This window comes from Balearica regulorum, chromosome 5 (genome assembly GCF_011004875.1).
Source record: "Balearica regulorum gibbericeps isolate bBalReg1 chromosome 5, bBalReg1.pri, whole genome shotgun sequence".
Lineage (NCBI taxonomy): Eukaryota > Metazoa > Chordata > Aves > Gruiformes > Gruidae > Balearica > Balearica regulorum.
Window position 1 is genome coordinate 2011634 of NC_046188.1, and position 21209 is coordinate 2032842.

General features: G+C 45.7%; 1 protein-coding gene across 1 annotated transcript in view; it reads right to left on the minus strand.

The window, feature by feature from the left end:
- The window catches only part of MDGA2 (MAM domain containing glycosylphosphatidylinositol anchor 2), a 383424-nt gene that overhangs the window by 77841 nt on the left and 284374 nt on the right, over positions 1-21209 (minus strand). Inside the window, exon 9 of the mRNA XM_075753135.1 lies at positions 3280-3549. Coding sequence (XP_075609250.1) covers positions 3280-3549 — 270 coding nt within the window. The remainder of the gene's footprint in view (positions 1-3279; positions 3550-21209) is intronic.

The following is a 21209-nucleotide window of genomic DNA, read 5'->3' on the forward strand; positions in this document are numbered from 1 at the left end:
TGAAGTGTTATGCCGAGACTTGTCAGGTCACCTCACTTATGGGTAATCTTAATCCCAAATAGCTCCCCAGGTGCACAGAATATTGTTACCCCCCCCACCTTCTATCACCAGCCCCTCTGACAGCAACACAAGGCTTTGCTGGATCAATCTTTTGCACACTGGGAACCCAGAAACTACAGAGTTCCACCTCCCTGCCTCAAAGAGACCCAAGGTGCTGTGAACAAGGTGTCCCCGGGGTGGCACGGGCTGGCAGGAGCCAGGATGCGACCCAGGGATGCTCCAGGTCTGCCCCTGGAGGAGCCCAGCAGCAGCCTCCCCGGGGGGGGACGACCCTCCCCGCACTCACGCAGCCCCTTTCTGCTGCACTCAAACCCTTCCTCCACCTGCACGGAGGCTCCGGTGCTATTCGTGACATTTTGTGCATCTTCTTTTTTTTTCTTTTTTTTTTTCCTATTTTCTTCCAGCCCGGCAGGGTTTTAACGACACCCTGCCTGAAATGTACTTTTTGCTGCTCTTTGGATATGATGTGCACTATCAACCACTGAATAAAATATACCGACAGCGAAGCTGTGAGGAGCATGAACTCAGCTTTGCTTTCCCACAAATACAATTTTGCTTGTATGTTGTTATTTATTTTTAGGACAGTAGCAGGTTAAATCTGCCTCAGATTAGCCCACCCGATATAAATCAATCCCCTTTTCCACATGTGATTTATTTTACTTGCATCTTCTCAAATCTGGCTCAAAATACAAATGCAGTAAAAACAGGTTTTGCAAACTCTAGGGCCAGTATAAATCTTTTCATCCAGGCAGCTTTTAATACTGTACTGAACACCTTTCTCTCAGCCTACCAATGCTTCCCTGCAGCCCCTGCAACGTGAGCATTGCAGCACACCACCACTACGTGAAAACCTGGAAATAAACCCAACTGAAAATGGGCTACAACAACTCCCATTATTCCACCCAAAAGAAAAGCTCTCCACTATCGCCAGATTCCTGCCACTGGGTTATTTACTTGGCTTTTTTCTCCACACGTGAGTCTAAGAAGTGACCCATTTCCTTTCTGTATTCATATTCCCGGTGAAATGTAAGCCTCCTTTTTAACCACTTCATCATTTTTCTACTACACGTTTTCAGTTCCACAGCTCTTTAACTTCAGCTGTCCTGATGAGACTTGGGACCAGAATACAGCTGCTGCTCTTTCCTGAGAGCAGTTTCAACTCCACATGTCAAAGAATATATTTACTAAATATGTTGAGTTTAACCTTAAAAGACCGAGGAAAGCACGGAAGTCATAACCCAAAGTGTTACCTTCAGCATCCTTAACGCAACCATACAGCATAAATTCGCATAATGGTATAAAGTAAAAACGAGCAAGTGAGACAGTATATCATAAAACCATTCTAGGACTAATTTTCAGTTATGTGCCTTGCTTTGGCATGGTAATAAATCACAGAAAGCCACTCAGATTGCCCCAATCCTGGCAAAATAATTGCCTTAGAATAGGTTTCCACAGTCTCGGGTCCAAAGTGTGATGAACAGTAAATTGAACTGCATTTACTCATTTGAGGAAAAAGACTGTTTTCTCTGGTTTCCTTCAGAGCCACCTTTTGGATTAAACTCCAAAGATTTGGAGAAGTCGGTGGCTGTGAAACTACCTCCACGCAGGCTCTGAATGATAAGTCAGCCAAAGGCTTGATTAGATTTTGAAAGCAGCAGAGCCATCAGTCACTGGGGTGCTCGCTCTGTTCCCACCGCATTTGTGCTGTGCACTGCTGGCCCGACAAAATCCCTGCCAACAAGTCCAAAAGAGAAAATAAAAAGAAGTATCCACATGAAAGCAGGCCCACATTTTTTCTTATAAAATCAAATTTTACTGAAAAACACTGAGGAGCTGAATGAAATTGTTTCCTTTATTTCCAGGACAGATGGAGGGTCTACCCTGATATCCAGGACTTGCGCAGAGCTCCGCAGCTCCTCCACTAACGCATGCCCTTTCTGCTGGTAGCACTGAAGCCGATAATAATGCCCATTTTCCTAAACAACGGTGGGGTTCAGGGAGCTGCCAGCCTGCCAGCAACCCCAAAAGCAAAACCTCGCCTGGATCTGATTGTAGCTGGAGCCCAGTCGGTAAAGAAGAATAAAAGCCCAACTACGTTGGGGGATCCTTCCTTGTAAGACAGCTCTCCTCTATGTATTCTGAATTTCTGGTTTGTTGGTTTCTTTTCTCATCATTCCTTTTCAAGCAGCTGTCGGGAGGGATTTTGAGCCGAAATGGGGCTACTGCTCCTCATCCTTAGGGAGGCTGGGGCTGCTCGTGCTGACCTCCAGAGAGAGCCCACCCTGCGGGGGTGGTTGGACACCCCTCTCAGCTGGTACAGAGGAACAGGAGCTTCCTGACCCACCGCAGACCTTGGGAGGAGATGGTTCACTTAATAGAGATGGTTTTTTTCCCTTCAGTGGTTCTAAAAAGCACCTGGGCAACCAGCCTAGAGGGATGGGGAACCTACAGCTGATGTGACTCCATTGACCAGAGGACCTCAGCTTGGGCACAACATCTGCTGCAGGCATGGGGTGTTGCAGAATCACCCAGCTGAGTCTTCAAGTCATGGTAACTAATTTCCAATAGAGGAAGAACCAAGACTTGCACATCTAACCACCCAGTTTAACATTCAGATCCAAGACACTAAAGGTAAAAGACATATAAAGTTCACCTCAATCCAATGTATTAATTACACAACATGGGTAGATCATGGCAGGGTTGCACATCCTCCCTGAGTCCGTGATCACGTGTACCAACTTCACAATTTCCTTTACTTTTTGAGGAAAGGAACAAATTTCAGCACCCCTCTGTACTGGGGTACCTTGAAGCTGCTGGAGGCTGTGGTCTGCCCGCCCCGGCCCCGGGGCTTGCTGAGCGTACCAAAAGAGAAGAGGAAATTCAAGCCTTATTGAAAACTTCAAACAGAAGACATTTGCTGCCTGATGACTCTCTCAGGCCTCTCTCAAAAGCATACCAACAGATGCCTGCAGAGAAAGGATATTTACATTTTGTACACAAAAATCTTTATCCTCAAACCAGTGAAATAAGCTAATTCCCTATTTTGTTACCAACCTCCCTAGAATCCAAACCAGAAGCCTTAAGCCACGATTCTACTTCGAAGGATATATCTCTTTGAGAACTGGCTAGCGGAAGCAAGAGTTGCGTTACCCAACGACCCGCAAGCCTGCGGCACGCTCGGCCCACCATCTTGGCACACTGAGTCGCTGCCCGGCCTACCTGTCACGAGGAAGCTGCACCGGCCAGCACCCGCCTCGTTGATGATGTTGCAGTTGTAGATGCCGTAGCTGTCGCGGGAGAGGCTGCTGACAGTGTACTCGGTGGAGTCCTGCACGTCGAACTGGCCGGTGCGCAGCAGCTTGCTGCCCAGGCGCCACTCGTAGGTGAGGACCCGGGTGGGATATGCCCTCAGGACACGGCAGCTCATGGTGATGCTCCGGCCTTGGCCTTGACGAATCTCCAGGAAGGTTGGCTCCACGGCGGGGGGGTCTGTGGGAGATAGGAAGGGAGAGCGGGAGCTTTGTAAGCGAATCGGCGTGAGAGACGGGTGTTAACCAGCCACTGCTGAGAGGCTGGAGCACCGCAGCACGACCTGGCATCCACGGGAGGGGAATCAACCACGGTACACGTGCAATCTCGACAGGCACCGATCAGCGAGTGACAGAAATGTACGCGCCCGAGGTATCGCATTCTGCTTAGTGACGTTTTCTGCAGAGTACTTAAGGACGCTGTGCTGCTTCACCGACGTTATCCCCTGAGGTGCAGCCAGAGGCCCCGTGTCCCTGCCCCCCAGGAGGCTGAGCCCTCCCCAGCCCCACGGAACCACAGGCTCTACACATGGCGCTTTCTGGAAGAGGAAGGGGGAGAAAAAAGAGCCAAAAGCCTTGACTCGGGGGAGGTAAAGTGCACAAGGCAACAACGACCCTGGCATGGAGCTGAGGCAGCAATCCTGTGTTCAGTGGGGGATCTAACGTTACAGTGGCAGACGATGGATCAAGGAAGCAGCACAGACAGACACCCCCCCCGGCAGCTGCCTTCAGGCTTCAACAAATTTATAATCATATGTTTATCTTTTCCATCCACTCAGGTGGTAGGTTTGATATTCCAGTAAGCACAGAATGGACCATTTTCCCATAACTTGAATTAAACCGCCTTTTAAATAATTTAGATTTGCAGCTACAAACTCTGACAGACTTTTGATTGCAGCAAAATACAAAATAAATAAAATATAGCCAACATAGAGTGTATGCAAAAACCTAACTTCACCATCCTATTTACCTTTTGATAACTTAATCATTGCAGAAGAGTAAGGGCAACCCGGACAGAATGATGTTGGCACTCAGCTCTTGTCAGCACAGCTATTTAGATCAGGTAATGTGCACGAAAAATGTGCACGTGTTTGCAATTGGATGCAAAACAGTGACAAGACACTGTGGCTCTTTAAAAAACAGAGCTCATTTTTTAGCCCATGAGAAAGAAGAAATCCTGAAAGCCTCCAGTACCAGTAAGATACGTGAAAACTTTGCATCCGTATGGTGAGGGCTGTCTGTCAGGAATAAAACATAAAAATATAAAATCCCCAACAAGCTCTGCAAGAGAGCGATCCTCACAGAGTCCATGCCACGTTCCTTTTAGAAGAGCTCGCTTCTACCATTACCTCTCCAAGAGCATCTTGTCCTCAGGTTCTTCATGGATTGGTATCTCCATCATAGATACCAATAACCTTGAGACTCATGATATTTAATTCCCTACATAATGGAAGCTGTAAACAGATTCCTTCAGCTCCTGTAAATTAGGAACCATACTTGCACGTGTACTGCTGCTCACCGTCTCTTGCTTAGACAAGAAACCAGCTAAATACCAAGTACCTGAAATTAAGGTAAATTTCGGAGACTATCATACCAAGACAACGTTGCTTAGAGCTCATGACATCCAGCTACCACATTCATAGCTCATTGCAATAATCACCTTTTATTTTGTTTCATGACCCCAGTTCCTTTCGGAATTACTGGGAGAGGACTACGATGATTTGGCAGCAGGCTGAGCAGGGAGGCAGAAGTGGTGAACAGCATCAGAGAGGGGACACGGGGCTCGATGGTACAAGATGATGAAATGGCAGATATTAACTCTGAGGACAATTCCCTCTGATTGAGATTCCCCAAAAAATGACTGATAAGAAGAGAGTGATGTGGAAACTACTGATTCAAAATCCCATCGATCCTAGCCTGACCCTTATCTTGGTAGATTAAATATCATATGGCTTTGTATAATTTTGAAGCTAGATCCTTAACTGGTACATGGACTGCAGTACAGCCACAGATAACCGCAAATAAAAGACCAGAAATCCTAAAACCTCAATACCACAAACCTTCTTTCCATTGATAATATCCCCCAATTTTGTGTCATCAGAAAATTTCATCACAGCGTGACTATTCTTTGTGCCCACGTACAGAATAAAAAATACGAAAGAAGACAAATTCATAAGAAATTCTGCCAGTCTCTCTCTCTCCTGCCTGACGTTTCATGATGCCCTTTCAACATGACCCAATAGTGTCTTCATCTGCCCTCACTGTACAATTTTTCCACCTTATTCTCCTTCATTAATAGCTTCCCAAGGCAGTAGCTTTGCAGGGAATTGTTGGCTTAAAGATAAGAGCTATTCTAGGGAAAGAAAATGCGTCAGGCCTCCGCTTTCCTACACGGGAGAGCTGTTTTGCTAGTCAAGCCTGATCTGCCTTTCACAGGCTCTTTTATTTTCCTCTAACCACTCTGTCTTACAACTGCTCATCTTTCCACATACCTTCTAAGTGGTAATACATAACGGGTATCAGAGAAATTACTAATCAAATTTACTAATATTTACTATCATCCAGCCATTGCTGGGTGTAAGCTCTCCAGGTTTACTTTCCACTTCAGTGGTGGCAATACTGACTTCCACAGCCACGACCTCTTCAGCCCTATTGTCTTTACCCTCACAGCCACAACAGACTTTTAAAACCAGGTAAAACTATCACCAGCTTTGAGCCGGACTATCCTATAAAATAATACAACATAAGGACGGTCAAACAGCATCCGACTGAAGACCCTCCTGGTCCAGCATCCTCCAGTGGTCCTGAGCGCCTGGGGGAGAGCGAGAGCATGGGGGGCACTGGGGGGCTTTGGGACAGGAACTTCCTGAAACCTGTGTGTGAGATGTGTTAAATAACCTTTACTGGACGGGTTTGCTATCATTTTCTCCCATTGCTTATAAGCCCATTTGATCCTGAACTTCCAAAACTTCTCTACAATTTGTACTAACATCCTCTTCTTTCATTTTGCTGTTTCCATTTGATGCGCTGCTCTCGGTGAGCAATAATTCTCTGTTCGCCTCTCCTTGGCAGCTCTGCTTTAATGACTTTTAGCATATATTGGTATTCAGTCCCTTCTTTCTTCTTTCCCTGGTTTATTTACTTACAAGATACTTTAGCCTTATAAATAGCTTTTAAATGAAAGTTTGCCCTGCCTTTAAGGTCAAAATAGTCTTTAAAATACAGAATTTTCATTTATCCATGAACAGATGATACCCAGTGACAGAAAGAGAAAGTTAACTTTGCTTGCTCACTTCAGATTTACACTTTTGCAGGTAATAACTTTAATGGAAAAGGAAAGGGATGATAAAAACCACAATACATGATAGCAGCCGGAGCCAACAATTTATTTTTCAGGTTTTTGTTTTTACAAGATAGTGACTTCACAGCTAGCGAAGGTGTTGGTGTCTCAGGCATCTTCTAAGAGTAATGATGCTCAGAAGGAAACTTCCTCTGTAGCCGTTTGGAACTTATATGTGTTTAATTCATTTGCATTAGCTCTTCCCCAAGGCTTTAGCAATTTGATTTAATTTACTTTACTTTGCTGTACTTACTCCTATCTTTCATAATTCTAGCATTAGTTTTTGAAAAATATATGGCAAAGCCGCAAAGGGAGCACAGTTCTTGCTCTTAAACAATTATCTTCGGGAAGCAAGCAGTCTGAAGTTAAAACAGGCTTTATATTAAAGTTTAATATTTTTTTTAGCCTAAGTACATTTATGTCTTAAGGATTATACAATGGAACATGAAGGCTCCCTAGCTATTAAGAGAAACGACAGCAAGGATGCTTGTTTGTTTTAAACCAGACAGCTGCTCTTCATGGTGCGGATCATATCACGGTCTTTATTATAAGATTTGTTGAGGAGAAAACATACCATTCAGTGAATTTATTTTGACTGCGTGGCCTTGAGCAGAGACTTTACCTGCTGATTTGGTTTCTCCAATTTGTATTCTAGCCTAAGTAAATTAATTACTTTCTCTCTCCCAGCTCTAGCAACAGGAATAAATATGAAAAGCTGAAGCCTCCACTTCAGTTTCTATTGTATTTGTGGCCACTTTTTATTACTTTCACCCAACAGGAATGTTACTCTAACAACAATCTATGTCAGCTACAGAGAAGGAGTAACCTTTAAATACTCTTGGGGTAGGATTTGCACCACAGAAAACAGGACCAGTAGATGATACATCAGGTCGGGTGACACCATCTTCCCGGGGGGCTGAGGGTCTGGGTGGGCAGGGGACCACAGAGCTGCCTCGCAGAGCGGCCCGTGATGGAGCGGGTGATGCGGGAGGTGGGACCCACACCCTCCCAGCCAGGGAACGGTGCTAAATCACCGTGAATTTAAAATGCCAGCCAAGCCGAGGCGATTTAAGCAAGCACCGTTTCCAATATCTGATTGAAACATACTGTAAATTATTTTACTGCCTGAGGGATGTGCAGTGGAAAGTCAGAGTCATTCTAGCTTGAAAAGGCGGTCTTTCTCCTTTCCTTTCCTTTCCTTTCTTTTGCTTTCCCTTTCCTTTTTTTTTTTTTTTAAAGTTATTGAGGGCATGTTTGCCTGTGAGGGAAAGTTACTTGCTAGGATTTGTATCCTGCCTGGTAATGAAGGCCTGGGCTAGGCAGTCAATTTTATTTTTTTTAATTTGTGTCTACGCCTGTGCCTCTGATATATCATGCCCAAGCTCCCAAGATTACTCTCAGGAAAACTGTGTGGCATTTCTTCAACTTCCAGCAGAGGCAGCACTTCGTCTCCCAGGCCACATCAGTGAGTATTTTATAGGTTACAAAGCAGATATTACATATTACGTTGTTGGCAATGGGGTTTGTGTGCTTTTATAACAAAAAATGATTCATTGATATATATGTGTAAATATACCAGAATTAGGTGCATGGAATTCTTCTGTCTAGTATGTGCTTGTATAGATCAATAGAGTCAATATAACATATATACTGTCTATTCAAATATTTTAATGGGTTTTACCTTCCCTCAATACCATTTGTTCTGAACCTAAAACTAAAGGATGTCTGTGCACTTTTGTTTGATATACAGCTCTGCAGAGTTCCCCAGCAAGGCTGCATTCCTGGAGCCCCGCAGCAGCAGCCAGTAGACTTGACAGTAAAGCTCTATTTTTCCTTTTTTTTTTTTTTTTCCCCCAATTGTAACAAGGTACCTCAGCAAAAGCTCTTAAAAAAAACCCCAAGCTCCCACGGAGGTGGATCGGGGGGGTTTCTTGTGTATTAGTAAAAGTCTCGAAGACAGGAGATTCGGGGAAAGAAGAGCTGCTGGGTTCCCAGTACCTGGGATGTCCTCAGACGTTGGTGTGGGCTCCCAAGGACCCCAGAGACCCCAGAGACAGATGCCACTCACCTGCACGGGCAGCACGGCACGCTGCAAAGCTGGGGGCATCGCTGGGGATCTAAATCTGAATCTGGCTAAGAGCAGCTGCAGAAGAACACTGCAATATTGAGTAAATCGGTTATAAAACCCACACACGTAATTAATTCATCAGTTGCAAAGGAAAACCCGGTTCCTAATGAAGTCCAATCTAACGGAGCCTAATCAAGTGTTGCCTTTCAGGAAGGAGATCTTGGAGCTGCTGTGGGTATTTCTCTGAAAACAGCTCAGCGTTCATTAACGGTGCAAACAGCCGGCGATATCCGGGAGCTCACTGAAAGGAAGAGACCCAGTGAAGGTATCGTGCAGCAGGTTTAAGGCAAACGTCAGGAACTATTCCTTCAAAGTACTGCAGCCTCTGGGACAGCTCATTGCCATTTTTTTGTTCTGGAGGTTAAAGTCAGAGCAGAGTCAGACCTGACCGGGCACAATACACCTACGAGCGGCTGTGAAAACCGGCGGTGGGAATACAGCGTCCCGCAGATCACTGGATGCTAAACATGCTGGCGAAAGACCTCTCCAGTCAGCTGCGCTGCAGGACTCATTACGATGCTGGCAAAGCCTTACACGATTTCCACCCCTCCACAGTCGTTATTCCCATGTCTCTCCATCCTCCAGCTGTTCTTTCTGGGCACCTCCGGCTATTCTGAGGATTATTTTCATATGCAATTGAAAACTAAAATGAAATGGCACTTTAAGCTTTCCAGGTCCTGCTTGATTTTATCTAACGCAGTAGAAAACAAAACACCACCAAAAAATAAATTCAAATCAGCTTCCTGGCTACCCTGGAGAAGCCACCAGACTGACAGCAAGGGCTGGAGAGCACACGCGCTCCAACAGTGCTCCCTTCCAAGGGATTTGTATAAATACCCAACTGGGACCGTTGGACTGCTCTTGACCTGTTGTCCCAAAAGTGGGATCGTTTCCCCGGCGTGCAGTACGCCAATAGACACACAGAGCAGAGGTAGTTTATTTCTTTCATGTCTGCGCAGAGATGGGCGCTGGGTGGTAATTCCACACAGCTAGCGCACCACCCACAGAATCTACCACCTATTTACCTTGTTACAGGATTAGAAAAACCCGCCGAAATTTACATTAATTGGTTATTAATTACCGTATCATCTACTATTGGTCAAGCATCTTTAAATTAGCAGGCATGCTCCTCGAGGCCGTGGGGGGTGTCACTTGCACAGTCCTTTAACTGGGTAGGTGGTGCTAAACCTGCCCCCCCAGCCGCCTTTCCCATCCCCTGGTTACTGGCGATTCTTGTTGACTTCAGGCCTCTCGGGCATTCGCCCAGCTCTCAGCGCCTTCTGGGGCAGGAGGTTTCCTCTTGATCAGTTTTTCAGCTCTCCTTCAAGGAAACTCTTTAGCAAAGCATGCTTTCGATCAGTTCTACGGCTCTTCTCCAAAGGTATAGCGGTTAGCAAAGTAGTGCATTTAACCCTAAATTAAACAGTCTCTAAGCACTAACCCAAACACATTTCTGTCCCTGTCAAGTGGAAAATTCTACTTTATGGATATCAGACCCAGATCTGCTAAAACAAACTCCGCAGTAAAACCCCTCCGATGGCAAAGCACGCCCCAAGCAGCGCGGCTGGGAGCAGACGGCAGCTCTGCCCGCGCCACGCGCCCTGCCCGCCCTCCTCCGCCGTGCTCCTCCAAGGATGACACCGAACCCTCCCGACCAACAGGACCCATTCCCGGGGAGGCAGGGGAAGGAGAAGCACCCTCGCCTGCCCGTCTGCTCTGCTAGGAGCTGCTGCAGAGCCGCCCCTGCTTCGGGCACTGCCAGGAGTCAGTGCGCTCTCGGTGCCGTATAAAAACGCTCTCAGAGAGGAGAACGGCGGAAGCGCTACGCAAGTCTAGCCAGGTAAATTATTTAGTCTTTACAACTCTTAAGTGATTTACAGCTGCTGTTATCCCTTTATACAGGCAGGGCATGATCTCCATGAAAATGCCTCTAACAACTTCCAGAAGTAGGTGGATAACGGAGCATCTCAACCTCAGTCTGTCTGTAGCTTTTTAAAGCTAAACGAACACTGTGTTTTTCTAGATAAATAAAAAACCATATATGCACATGTTTTTTTTTAAAAAAACCCTATAAACTATAAATAGCTTTACAGGTTAAAGCTAACCAGTGTATGGTTTGGTGGCAGAAGTGAGATTGCAGGACATAATATTCCCTTCGTTCCCACAGAGTCCTGCGGAAAACAAGTGTATATATTCGTAAATAAATCAGAAAAATAAGCATAGGCTCTATTTTGTGAAGAAGTTGAGAGAACCCAAAAATGCTGAAGAGTCAGTCAAAAAAGAGTCATGAAAATACTCTTTTGAGGCAATGGGAAACTTCCTATAGTGCTGCCCTACGGATCTGCCTCGGTCTTTTAACCAGACAGAAAATTCAAAGGAATTTGACCAGATTGTAAAAGTACACTTCAGAACTTATATATTTCTGGAATCTATACTATAGTCAAACTTGTGGTTTTACTTAGCTACTGAGTCGGCTGTGGAGGTGACTGAGTGAAACCTGATGGCCTGGACACGGAGGAGACCAGAGTAGATGGCCAGCAAGCCTTAGGAAACTCGAGCACGTCATGATTGTGATCCCCATGAAAACGACAACGTTCGTTTTCCAGCCAAAGCTCAGATACAGGTATTACAACCTCAAGTAATGGATTCATTTCAGTGAAATGAAAACCTTATGTTGGGAAATATAAAAATATCATTTGCACACCTACCTGTAAATTAAAATAGAATTGCAAAACCAACCTGGAACCGTGCATTCACAAACCAGCCCGTGCACAGAAAACCACCCTCGGCATGCCCAGGGGAATCCCTATTTGCATGGAAATTCGCTTTCCGGATGCGACACCACTGCTGTTTTCTGAACCTTGCGTTTCTCCTTGGCGCGGTGAGGCAGGAGCAGTGCTCAGGAGGGGAGAGGACATCCTGCGGGGACCTCTGGTGCTCCTGGCTCCCCATGGGACCGTTACCGTCACGCAGAATAGTGGTAAATGAGCTTTCTGAAGCGCACCTTTGATAATTAGAGCTAACTGGGATAGGCAGCACCTACATGAACAAATGGGGGGGAACACCCATCATATTTACAGCATTTATCAATCATTGCTTTTACAATATACCACTGGCACTTGAAAAATACCCTAATAGGTAATTTTGAAACATCCACACCAACTACATATTACTGTATTCCCATCCGTCCTTAGAAAACATTTCTGACGTAGGACGCATCTCGGTGCTCAGGGCAGGCGCCCGGCTGGCACAGGTTTCATCGGAGACACAGCTACGGACGCCAGCTCAGCATCCGCCCCAAGCTCTTGTTCAGTTTCTCTTTCCTTTCCCAGAAATCCTCGTGAAGTAGTTCTCAGAAATCCTTTTCTAGTTGTGAGACTGTTGAAAAATATTTTAAAAATCTTTATTCGGAAACAAAAAGGAAAAGGGAAGATCATTGTCTGTGGTAGAACTATTCCAGGCGTATTTTCACTGTAATAAAATCTGACTAATATCAGAAAATAGGTATATTTTAAAATAAATGAATCAACTTCTAAACTTTAAAAAAAACCCCCACAAATCTAGAAAACTAAGTAGCTTAGAAAACTAAAGAGACACCCTAAATCCTGCAAACTTGGCAGTGAGCATGCTGATCCCTGCACGGACTGCGCCAGCAGTTCTGGTTTGCTGTCGGGTCCTTCCCTCGGGTGCCCACATCCATCTGCGTTTCTCTCCTGGCTGCATTCCCACAGGAACCTCCTTGGGGCAGGACCCCTTTCCCGGAGTAGTGCGGCTGTCCTCCGCACGGCACGACACCACCAGGACGGTGCTTACAACTACCCGATAACTTGCTAATAAATGAAATATGACAACAGTAACAAGTATAAAAATATTTTCCTCCGAGCCTAGCGATGCTCTGTGTTGCCAAATTCAGTTCATAAGTGGTGATTACTCTGGGAAAAGGAGAACAAGAGAGGCGCATTGCCTCAGCACGCACAGAGCTCTGCAAGCCAGGAGGAGGATGCTGAGGATTATACTGCAGCCACTCAGGTAATTGGAACTATTTATTTTAGTTTATAGCGGTAAATTTATCAGTCCTACCCGTGTACAAAGGGTCAGACAAATAAAAATCTCCTTTTATTCTCTAGCTTTTTTTTAAAAAAAAAAAAAAAGAAAAGAAGAAATAGCTTTTTCTCCTAATGAAGTTGAACTTCTGCAGAGGATACTTACGGTCGCTCGCAGAGGATGCTCTAGCTGACGAGTAAGTTAAGCCTGCGAGCAAATGTCCTTCCAGCAATTCTGGAGGCAGAGAGGACAGTTTAGCTCTCACCCAAAAGTCCAGGGAGCACATTCACACATTTCCCCTCTGTGAAAGAGGTGAGGGACGGGCAACGCTCGGCCCAAGCTGCAATTTAAGGGCGATGCAGTGAGTCTCTCCCATGCTCCTACAGGGTCCCAGTTGTGGAGAATTGTATGGGGGAAACAACATATAAAAATGGGGAAGCTCCTGAATCTAACTCCTTCCAGAGAAACACGACAGTATGCACATCAACTCTTTTTTTTTCCCCCCATTGTAAAACTAATGTTAAATAGCAGTTTTCATCGGCAGTGTTCAACAAGAACTGTCTTCAACACATCTGAATGGAAAATTGACTTTCCCTAAATGATTTTCTTTTTCATCAAACCGCTACATCTTCTTCTTAGAAAGCCAGGATCAGCTGAAGCTCATCCATTTTCAGCTGATTTTGGTTAAAACCATTGGTGGATTTCTTTGTTACTGAATGCTTGCACGCTTCTCTGGAGCGGGTCTAACAACAGATTCTCACAGCAAAAAAATTCTGCACCATGACTTGTAACAGTATAAATGAGACAAGGCACGTGGGGACGGCTTTCAGAAAGGGCTGGGAAGGTGAAAGAGGAGGCGCGAGCTCACAGCAGCGAAAGGTCACACGAGGCACAAATCGCCGGCAGGCGCCTTTTCAGGTGCTTTTCAAACTCTGTTTAATATACTGAAACTGAAATAACTGCAGCCTGGTGGGGAAGCTGCACTGACACCACGATGTCACGCGAAACCGGTCTGACATCCCAGAGGATGTAACAGGGTAAAATCAGCGAGGAAAAGGACAAATTTACCATTCTTGTCCCAACTTCCAGCCAGCCTCCAGAAGGAGGTATCTCACGGGGGGTGTCTGAGTGAGCCATAGAATCCCAGAATCCCAGCCTGGTTTGGGTGGGAAGGGACCTCAAAGCCCATCCAGTCCCACCCCTGCCATGGGCAGGGACACCCTCCACTAGCCCAGGTTGCCCAAAGCCCCATCCAACCTGGCCTTGAACACTGCCAGGGAGACAGGGGCAGCCACAGCTTCTCTGGGCACCCTGTGCCAGGGCCTCAGCACCCTCACAGGGAAGGATTTCTGCCTCACATCCCATCTCCATCTCCCCTCCTGCAGCTTAATGACCCCCCCGAAGCACCAGGGAACACTCCCAACAGAGCTGCAAGCCAACACCACGTACTGTCATTCTGGGCCATTACTACGAAGACGTGCCAGTCAAGAATTTTGGTTAGCTCCGTTCAGTGCAGGGAGAAGATGATCTCTCCTCCTGGATGCAGACACCACCTGCACGAAGAAGTGAGAAGACCTGAAGGAACGTGGGTTTTATTCCTGGCACACAAAGCGTTGCACTTTGCCTTATCCACAGGACTGAGATCGACTCTCACCCTTCATCCAGACACGGGACAGCCTGTGCTAGACCGAGCTTTCGATGGAGTCTCAAGTTTTCCAGCTAAATAAATTGCAGGCCTAGCGAGGTCTAAGTGTAAGTTAGATGGAGTTTGAGTTAGGCAGCTTTCAGTGTCAATTCTTGTTTCACTGGCTGTACAGTGCATGTTAGTGCCTGGTTTGCGGAAGGATTTACATTCGCAGCAGCCTAGGAATTTGAAAACTTCAATTTTGTGGTTCAAATGGCATCCACTGGCTGCAGACCTTTGCTGGGATTTTCCTGCCTGATGCTTCTGTCCTGGTTTGACTTCTTGACAGGACAATAAATTTTCTGAAAATACTGAACAAGCAGCAAGCATCACACAGCAGCTCTGAGTTTTACAAGATTAAATATTTGTGCTAAAACACATGAAACTTTTGCAAGTGAAAAATATTCAAATGAGTAAACAAACAAGAAATAACTTAGGAGTAAAGCTGCAACATTAATTTTCCCACATATCTGCAAATCATTATTTGCTTTATTTGACTAGCTCCAGCGAGAATGTGATTGTTGAATAATGATGAGCTGCTTCAAGAAGCCATGAAACGGGTATAATCCACAATCTTTCAACAGAGTCTACTCTGCTGATGATCTTTTATGGCTTGGGCTGCTATTCCTTGTATTTTGGGAAATGAAAATTGTAATGTCTGAAAATATAAATATTGAACAAAACCATGGCAACACTTTTATCTGACAAGACACCACAAAGGATGCAATGTCTTAACTCTTAAGAGCTGTCCCTCCCTCTGCACAGGCAAGTCATGGCACCTGAATTTATATATATAAATTTATATCCCATCCCCAGGACTGAGGGACATCTCTGGAGAAGCAGGGACCCACCGGTGACGCCCTCGCAGCCTGCGTGCTTTGCAGAGAGCTAGCCGGGAAAAACTCCGCACTTATTTTACAGCATTTTTCATCTGAAGAGACATTGCACACAACATCATCTGCCAGCTTTGCAGGTAGGTCTGAGTCGTATTTAGTTTTGCTGGCCGTGCACTTGGTCTCAAAGTGGTTTATGGACCCATAAAAGAGACGGCAATCCAACAACACTGTGATGCAAAACAAAAGCTGTACGTCCCTGTTTCGCGTAGCCATCACGCTGTGTGTGGCTGCAAACCGTGGGAGTCCTCTCTGCTCAGAGCTGCTCTCCACCAGCAGCTGATGGTCATAAATCAGTACATTTGTTTTAGAAGTGGATGAACAAGTTGTGAAAAAAAAAAAATTGCACTGAAGATCTGTCAAACCCCAGGAAGCTTGTTTTAAATTCAGATATGGGGGAAAGATTTCCATATCTGTCTCTCGTTCTCCCTGGAGCCGACTTCCCACAGTTACCAAAGGGCTGACCTATGCGAGATCAACTCAAAGCAACATCTCAACCGAGTCCTACCAGAACCGGCTTGCTATTGCATCTCGCTGTGGTCTCGGCACATCTCATTCCTCCAGACCAGCCCTACCCAAACCGTTGTTGATAAAATCATTCCCTGCTGCTAAAACTGTATTGTTTGCCCTATTCAGATCTCGTCGCAGGCCTCCTGGATATTTCATCAGTGAATACAAGCCCCTCAGTTGGGGAGAAACTCAAGATTCAATGTGATTTTGTGTTGTGTTTGCGTGGCAAGGTTTTGGTAGCGGGGGGGCTACAGGGGTGGCTTCTGTGAGAAGCTGCTAGAAGCTTCCCCTGTGTCCGATAGAGCCAATGCCAGCCGGCTCCAAGACGGACCCGCCGCTGGCCAAGGCCAAGCCAATCAGCGCCTCTGTGATAACATATTTAAGAAAGAGAAGAACAGTCAGAGAGGGCTTTTTGCAGCTGGAGAGAGCAGTGAGAAGATGTAAGAACATCTACAGACACCAAGGTCAATGCAGAAGGAGGGGGAGGAGGTGCTCCAGGTGCCGGAGCAAGATTCCCCTGCAGCCCGTGGTGAAGACCATGGTGAAGCAGGCTGTCCCCCTGCAGCCCATGGAGGGAGGATGAGGGGGTGCAGAGATTCCACCTGCAGCCCGTGGAGGACCCCACGCCGGAGCAGGTGGAGGCACCTGAAGGAGGCTGTGGCCCCGTGGGAAGCCCGCGCGGGAGCAAGCTCCTGGCAGGACCTGTGGATCCGTGGAGAGAGGAGCCCACGCCAGAGCACGTTTGCTGGCAGGACTTGTGACCCCGTGGGGGACCCACACTGGAGCAGTTTGCTCCTGAAGGTCTGCACCCCGTGGGAGAGACCCACACTGGAGCAGTTCGTGAAGGACTGTAGCCTGTGGGAAGGACTCACATTGGAGAAGTTGGTGAAGGACTGTCTGCCGTGAGAGGGACCCCACGCTAGAGCAGGGGAACGATGAGAGGAGTCCTCCCCCTGAGGATGAAGAAGCGGCAGAAACACCGTGTGATGAACTGACCGTAACCCCCATTCCCCGTCCCCCTGTGCCACTGAGGGGGGCGGAGGTTGAAGCCGGGAGTGAAGTTGAGCCCGGGAAGATGGGAGGGGTGGGGGGAGGTGTTTTAAGATTTGGTTTTATTTCTCTACTCTGTTTTGCTTGGTAATAAATTAGATGAATTCCCTCTCTAAGTTCGGTCTGTTTTGCTCGTGACGATAATTAGTGAGTGATCTCTCCCTGTCCTTATCTCGACCCACAAGCTTTTCGTTGCACCTTTTCTCCCCTGTCTAGAGAAGGAGGGGAGTGATAGAGCAGCTCTGGGGGGCACCTGGCCCTCAGTCAGGGTCAAACCACCACAGACTTTAAAGCAACTGGCAACATAACTACCTGATTAGACATGGGAACTGTTATTATTATTTTAGTACCAGACTCACTGTCTCTCTCCCTTTCCTGAGCTCGATTCGCTTATTTTCCCTGCTCTGCGAGATGTGCCCTTCCAGTCACCAGGAGGAATTCTTTCCTCAGACCTCAAAAAACCCCCAAGCCCTGCTGCCTTGCAAAGACCAGAAAGCTCTCTGCTTCTCCATCTCGAGCCAATTCATCATAATATTTCAGAGGTAGATTTTCAGAAATCATTGCAGGAACAGTCCTATCATGTATTGCAAAAGTGTGACTTCTGATTTTTTTTTTTCATTTTGAAGATAATTTAATCTCTCTCTTCCACAATTTTTTTAGGCAGATTAAGATCAACACTGAAAAACAAACAAACCAACCAAACTCACACAAACATAAATGAACTAATGGAAATAGCAGGTAATGTTTATTAAAACATATTGGTTTAACTCCTATTCCTATATGCTCTTCTAAGGAGATAATTAAACAAACATTCAGGTAGTCTATGTAAAAATGTTAATTTTAAAATGAAGAAACCCTTAATTCACACATATTATTTGTATCTTTAAAATAATTACAAGATTTAAATATTTCATTGTTAAATATAGACTGCTTCGATCAAAAATCCCTAGTATTTAATTGCAAGGAAGAATTTTCACAGCAGTTAAAGAAAACTACTACACGAAAGGTTAAAGCAAACTGTGACACACTTTAGTACTCACATGCTCAAGCAACATCTAATACTCACTTAGTATTTGCTATCTTCTGCACCAAAAAAACTTTTTTAAAAGCCTAATTCTAAGTATTGAAAAAGACCTTCCTCTGCCTGGTGCCTCTGAACCCAGGAGCTCAGCTCTCCTCCCTTCGTGGTCCAGACAGGTACGCTACACCCTCGCTCTTTCCTGGAGTGACTCTTACCAGTTCCCTTGAAATCTTTAGCATCAAAAGCAATTTTTAAGGCCACCCAGTCCCACAAGAAGCACTTCATCATCTCCAGGATTGGGGCCGATGATACTGAACAACACGTACAGAGCAGAGAGCGGGATGCCCCCAGAAACCACCCACCCGAACAACAGGCGCTTGGAAATGGCATGAATCGGGGAAGCTATGGCGCACATCACAAACACGCACGGTGCCCAGGAGCACCGTGCCAACGGCGAGCCGTTCTGCTGTGCGCACTGCTGTACAGCCAATAAATCTTTGGCCGTGCCCCACGCCTGCGTCCCGAGTTCAGCACAGACGCAAATCCATTTAGGACAAAGGCAGGCTTTGGAATCACCATCACCCATCGTTACGCTGAATCAATTCTTTTTTTTTTTTACTAAATTATTTTTCTGCTCACCATCTGGTCCTTCAATAAAAGGAAGCTCCATCAATATATATGATTTCCTTTATTTCGGTCAGAGAAGAACAAGCATACTTGTTAAGATATTAAAGATCTTCCTGCCCTATGCTTTTGTATTATTAGTTGAAGTCCTTCAGAAATAGTAGATGCTTCAGTAGAAATGTCAGGTTATAAAACAGTATGGAGGAAATCACCCTCTTTTAAACAAAATTTTCCAGAAAGGCCATCTCCTGACAATTAAGTCTTTCAAGAAAGAATAAAGACCTTCTAGTTCTTGTAACAAACCCATCCTCTTCCATCAGATCCCACAATCTTTGCAAACCCTTTTTTTACCGCAGCATTCCCGTGATATCACAGCATTTCATAGCACAGTCTCTGGTCGGTGCGCAGATCCCCGATGCTGCCGTAGCACAAACGACCGGTGGCACGGGCTGCTCTGCCGGGACTCCCAGCACGGGCTCCCTTGTTTCTATCTCTCTCCCGCACGCATCCCCAAATAGGTGCATTTTTCTCTGCAGTCTCGCCAGCCCGCTGCTCGCTGAGCGAGTCCTTGACCTCGCTGACTGTATCCACCGAAGGCATGAAATCAAGGCGGCTGCTCGGAGCGGGGAGCGGCAGCCAACTCGAGCTCTTACCAACAGGAGGAGACCGTTGGGGATGCTCACGGCGGGGAAACAGCTAGGGAAGCTGCTGCGACAGCACCGGGACTGGATTTGAGGCCAGTGCAGCACAGGGGTGCAATGCAAGGGCACCATCCCAGGCAAAGCACAGTGCAGCGCTGGGTTATTTCTACTGTGATTAAATACCTCCTACAGCTCAGAGCAGAGAAGTGATGCCAGATCCATTACATTTCTATCTCTGGCCATCTGAGCAAACAGATGATTGTGGCTCTCTTTCCCCCTTGAGTTCCTCCTTACCACCCTGGGCCAAAAAAGAAACAGCAAAGGAAGCAGCTATGGAGTAGGAAAAATGATTCCTGCATCTTGGCTAAGTCCCAAAAATATAAAGTTGCCTGTGAGAGGTACCTGAGCGATACTCAGATACTGGAAGGATGGTTGCCGCTCACTGAAGTTAGGATGACGGCCAAAGCCGTCAAATTTTAGTGCAACTTGCTAGCCACAGAATGATTTGATGGTGCATAGTGGAATAGCATTTAAAACCAGAGTTGCCAAGAGAACTTTTATGCAGATGGTGATGAAGTTTTTTTCAGCCTTAACAATCCATGAATATAAAGTCTTCCCGTTGGAACTATCATCACATTTCAGAACAATGAATCTCACAGGAGCTACATTTAAGCATTGTTATTGCTCAGCTAAAGCCAGCAGCGCTACAGCGCTTCGCACCAGCCCAGGAAAAGCTCCATGAATCTGATGTTGCTTTCCATTTACTAAAAATACCGTGCGGCATTAATACAAGATTCTAACATATTTCAACAAGTGCCTTTTGTGCTTGGCTTTTGGATAAAAGTAAATGAAAGAAGATTTGAGAGGCCAAATAAGACAAGTAAACAGCATCAATTCTAGATTTGTGTGACTTTAAATAAAAGTTAAGTTCTGCCATTGTCCTTCAAGCGCTGGCACACAAATAAAAGTTCAGGACTAAAGCAGCACATCATTCACAACAGCATGTACTTTATAATGAAATCCTACAGAGCAATTTGCTAGTAATTTATGTCATGTAGCAGCCAGAATCAACCACTTATGTTTAATTTCCAACAAATTAGAATTGTCCAGGGTAGTAATTCTACCTGCGAAGCAATTCCTTTTAATGTAGTACACGTATGTAGGCATAAATACACGGTCATTGGAATCCGATTCCTACAGAAACCCCCGTGGCAGCAGTAGCGTTTTATTTGTGCTTTGGCTAATAGATCCTCTTCAGTGAATGAAGATATGCAAATTTTTATCATTGTGAAGATACATTACAGGAATTAAAATGCAATGCCTGCATGAAAATTAAATGGGGTATAAAAATAGCTGCGACGGGTTCTTTCTAATGACTTCTATGACAGATGTAGGCATGATTAATGACGACGCAATAATGCCTTGGCTGAACTTAATCACTAACACATCAGTTAATATTGACAAAGAGGAAATGAATGATACAGAGGCATCTACACCCAGAATCACTAGAACAGAGTGCATATTAACTACTTTGGGAGGCTTAGCATAGGCAGAGGTGATACGTCACTCATAGCGTTGTATCCACCTCACCTGCATGACCGCTCAATGGAAGTCCTGCTGAAGTCACCGCACCAACCATGGTCCTGGTGACTTCTTAGTCATCCTGGTGGCTCCAAGAATCAACCCTTAATATATTGGGGTTTTTTTGTTTATGTGCAGCTGAAATATATAGAGGCATGACATATACTGGGAACCTTGAGTCTACAATCTGTCTGGGTATGTTGTGAAATCCAAGGGGCCCAACAACAGAAGGGACAATTGCAAGTAGGTGCTGTGGCCCCATGCCTCCAGAATTTAACTCCAGTATTTCCACATCAGACCTGTAACTCGACTCTGGGCTGGGTGA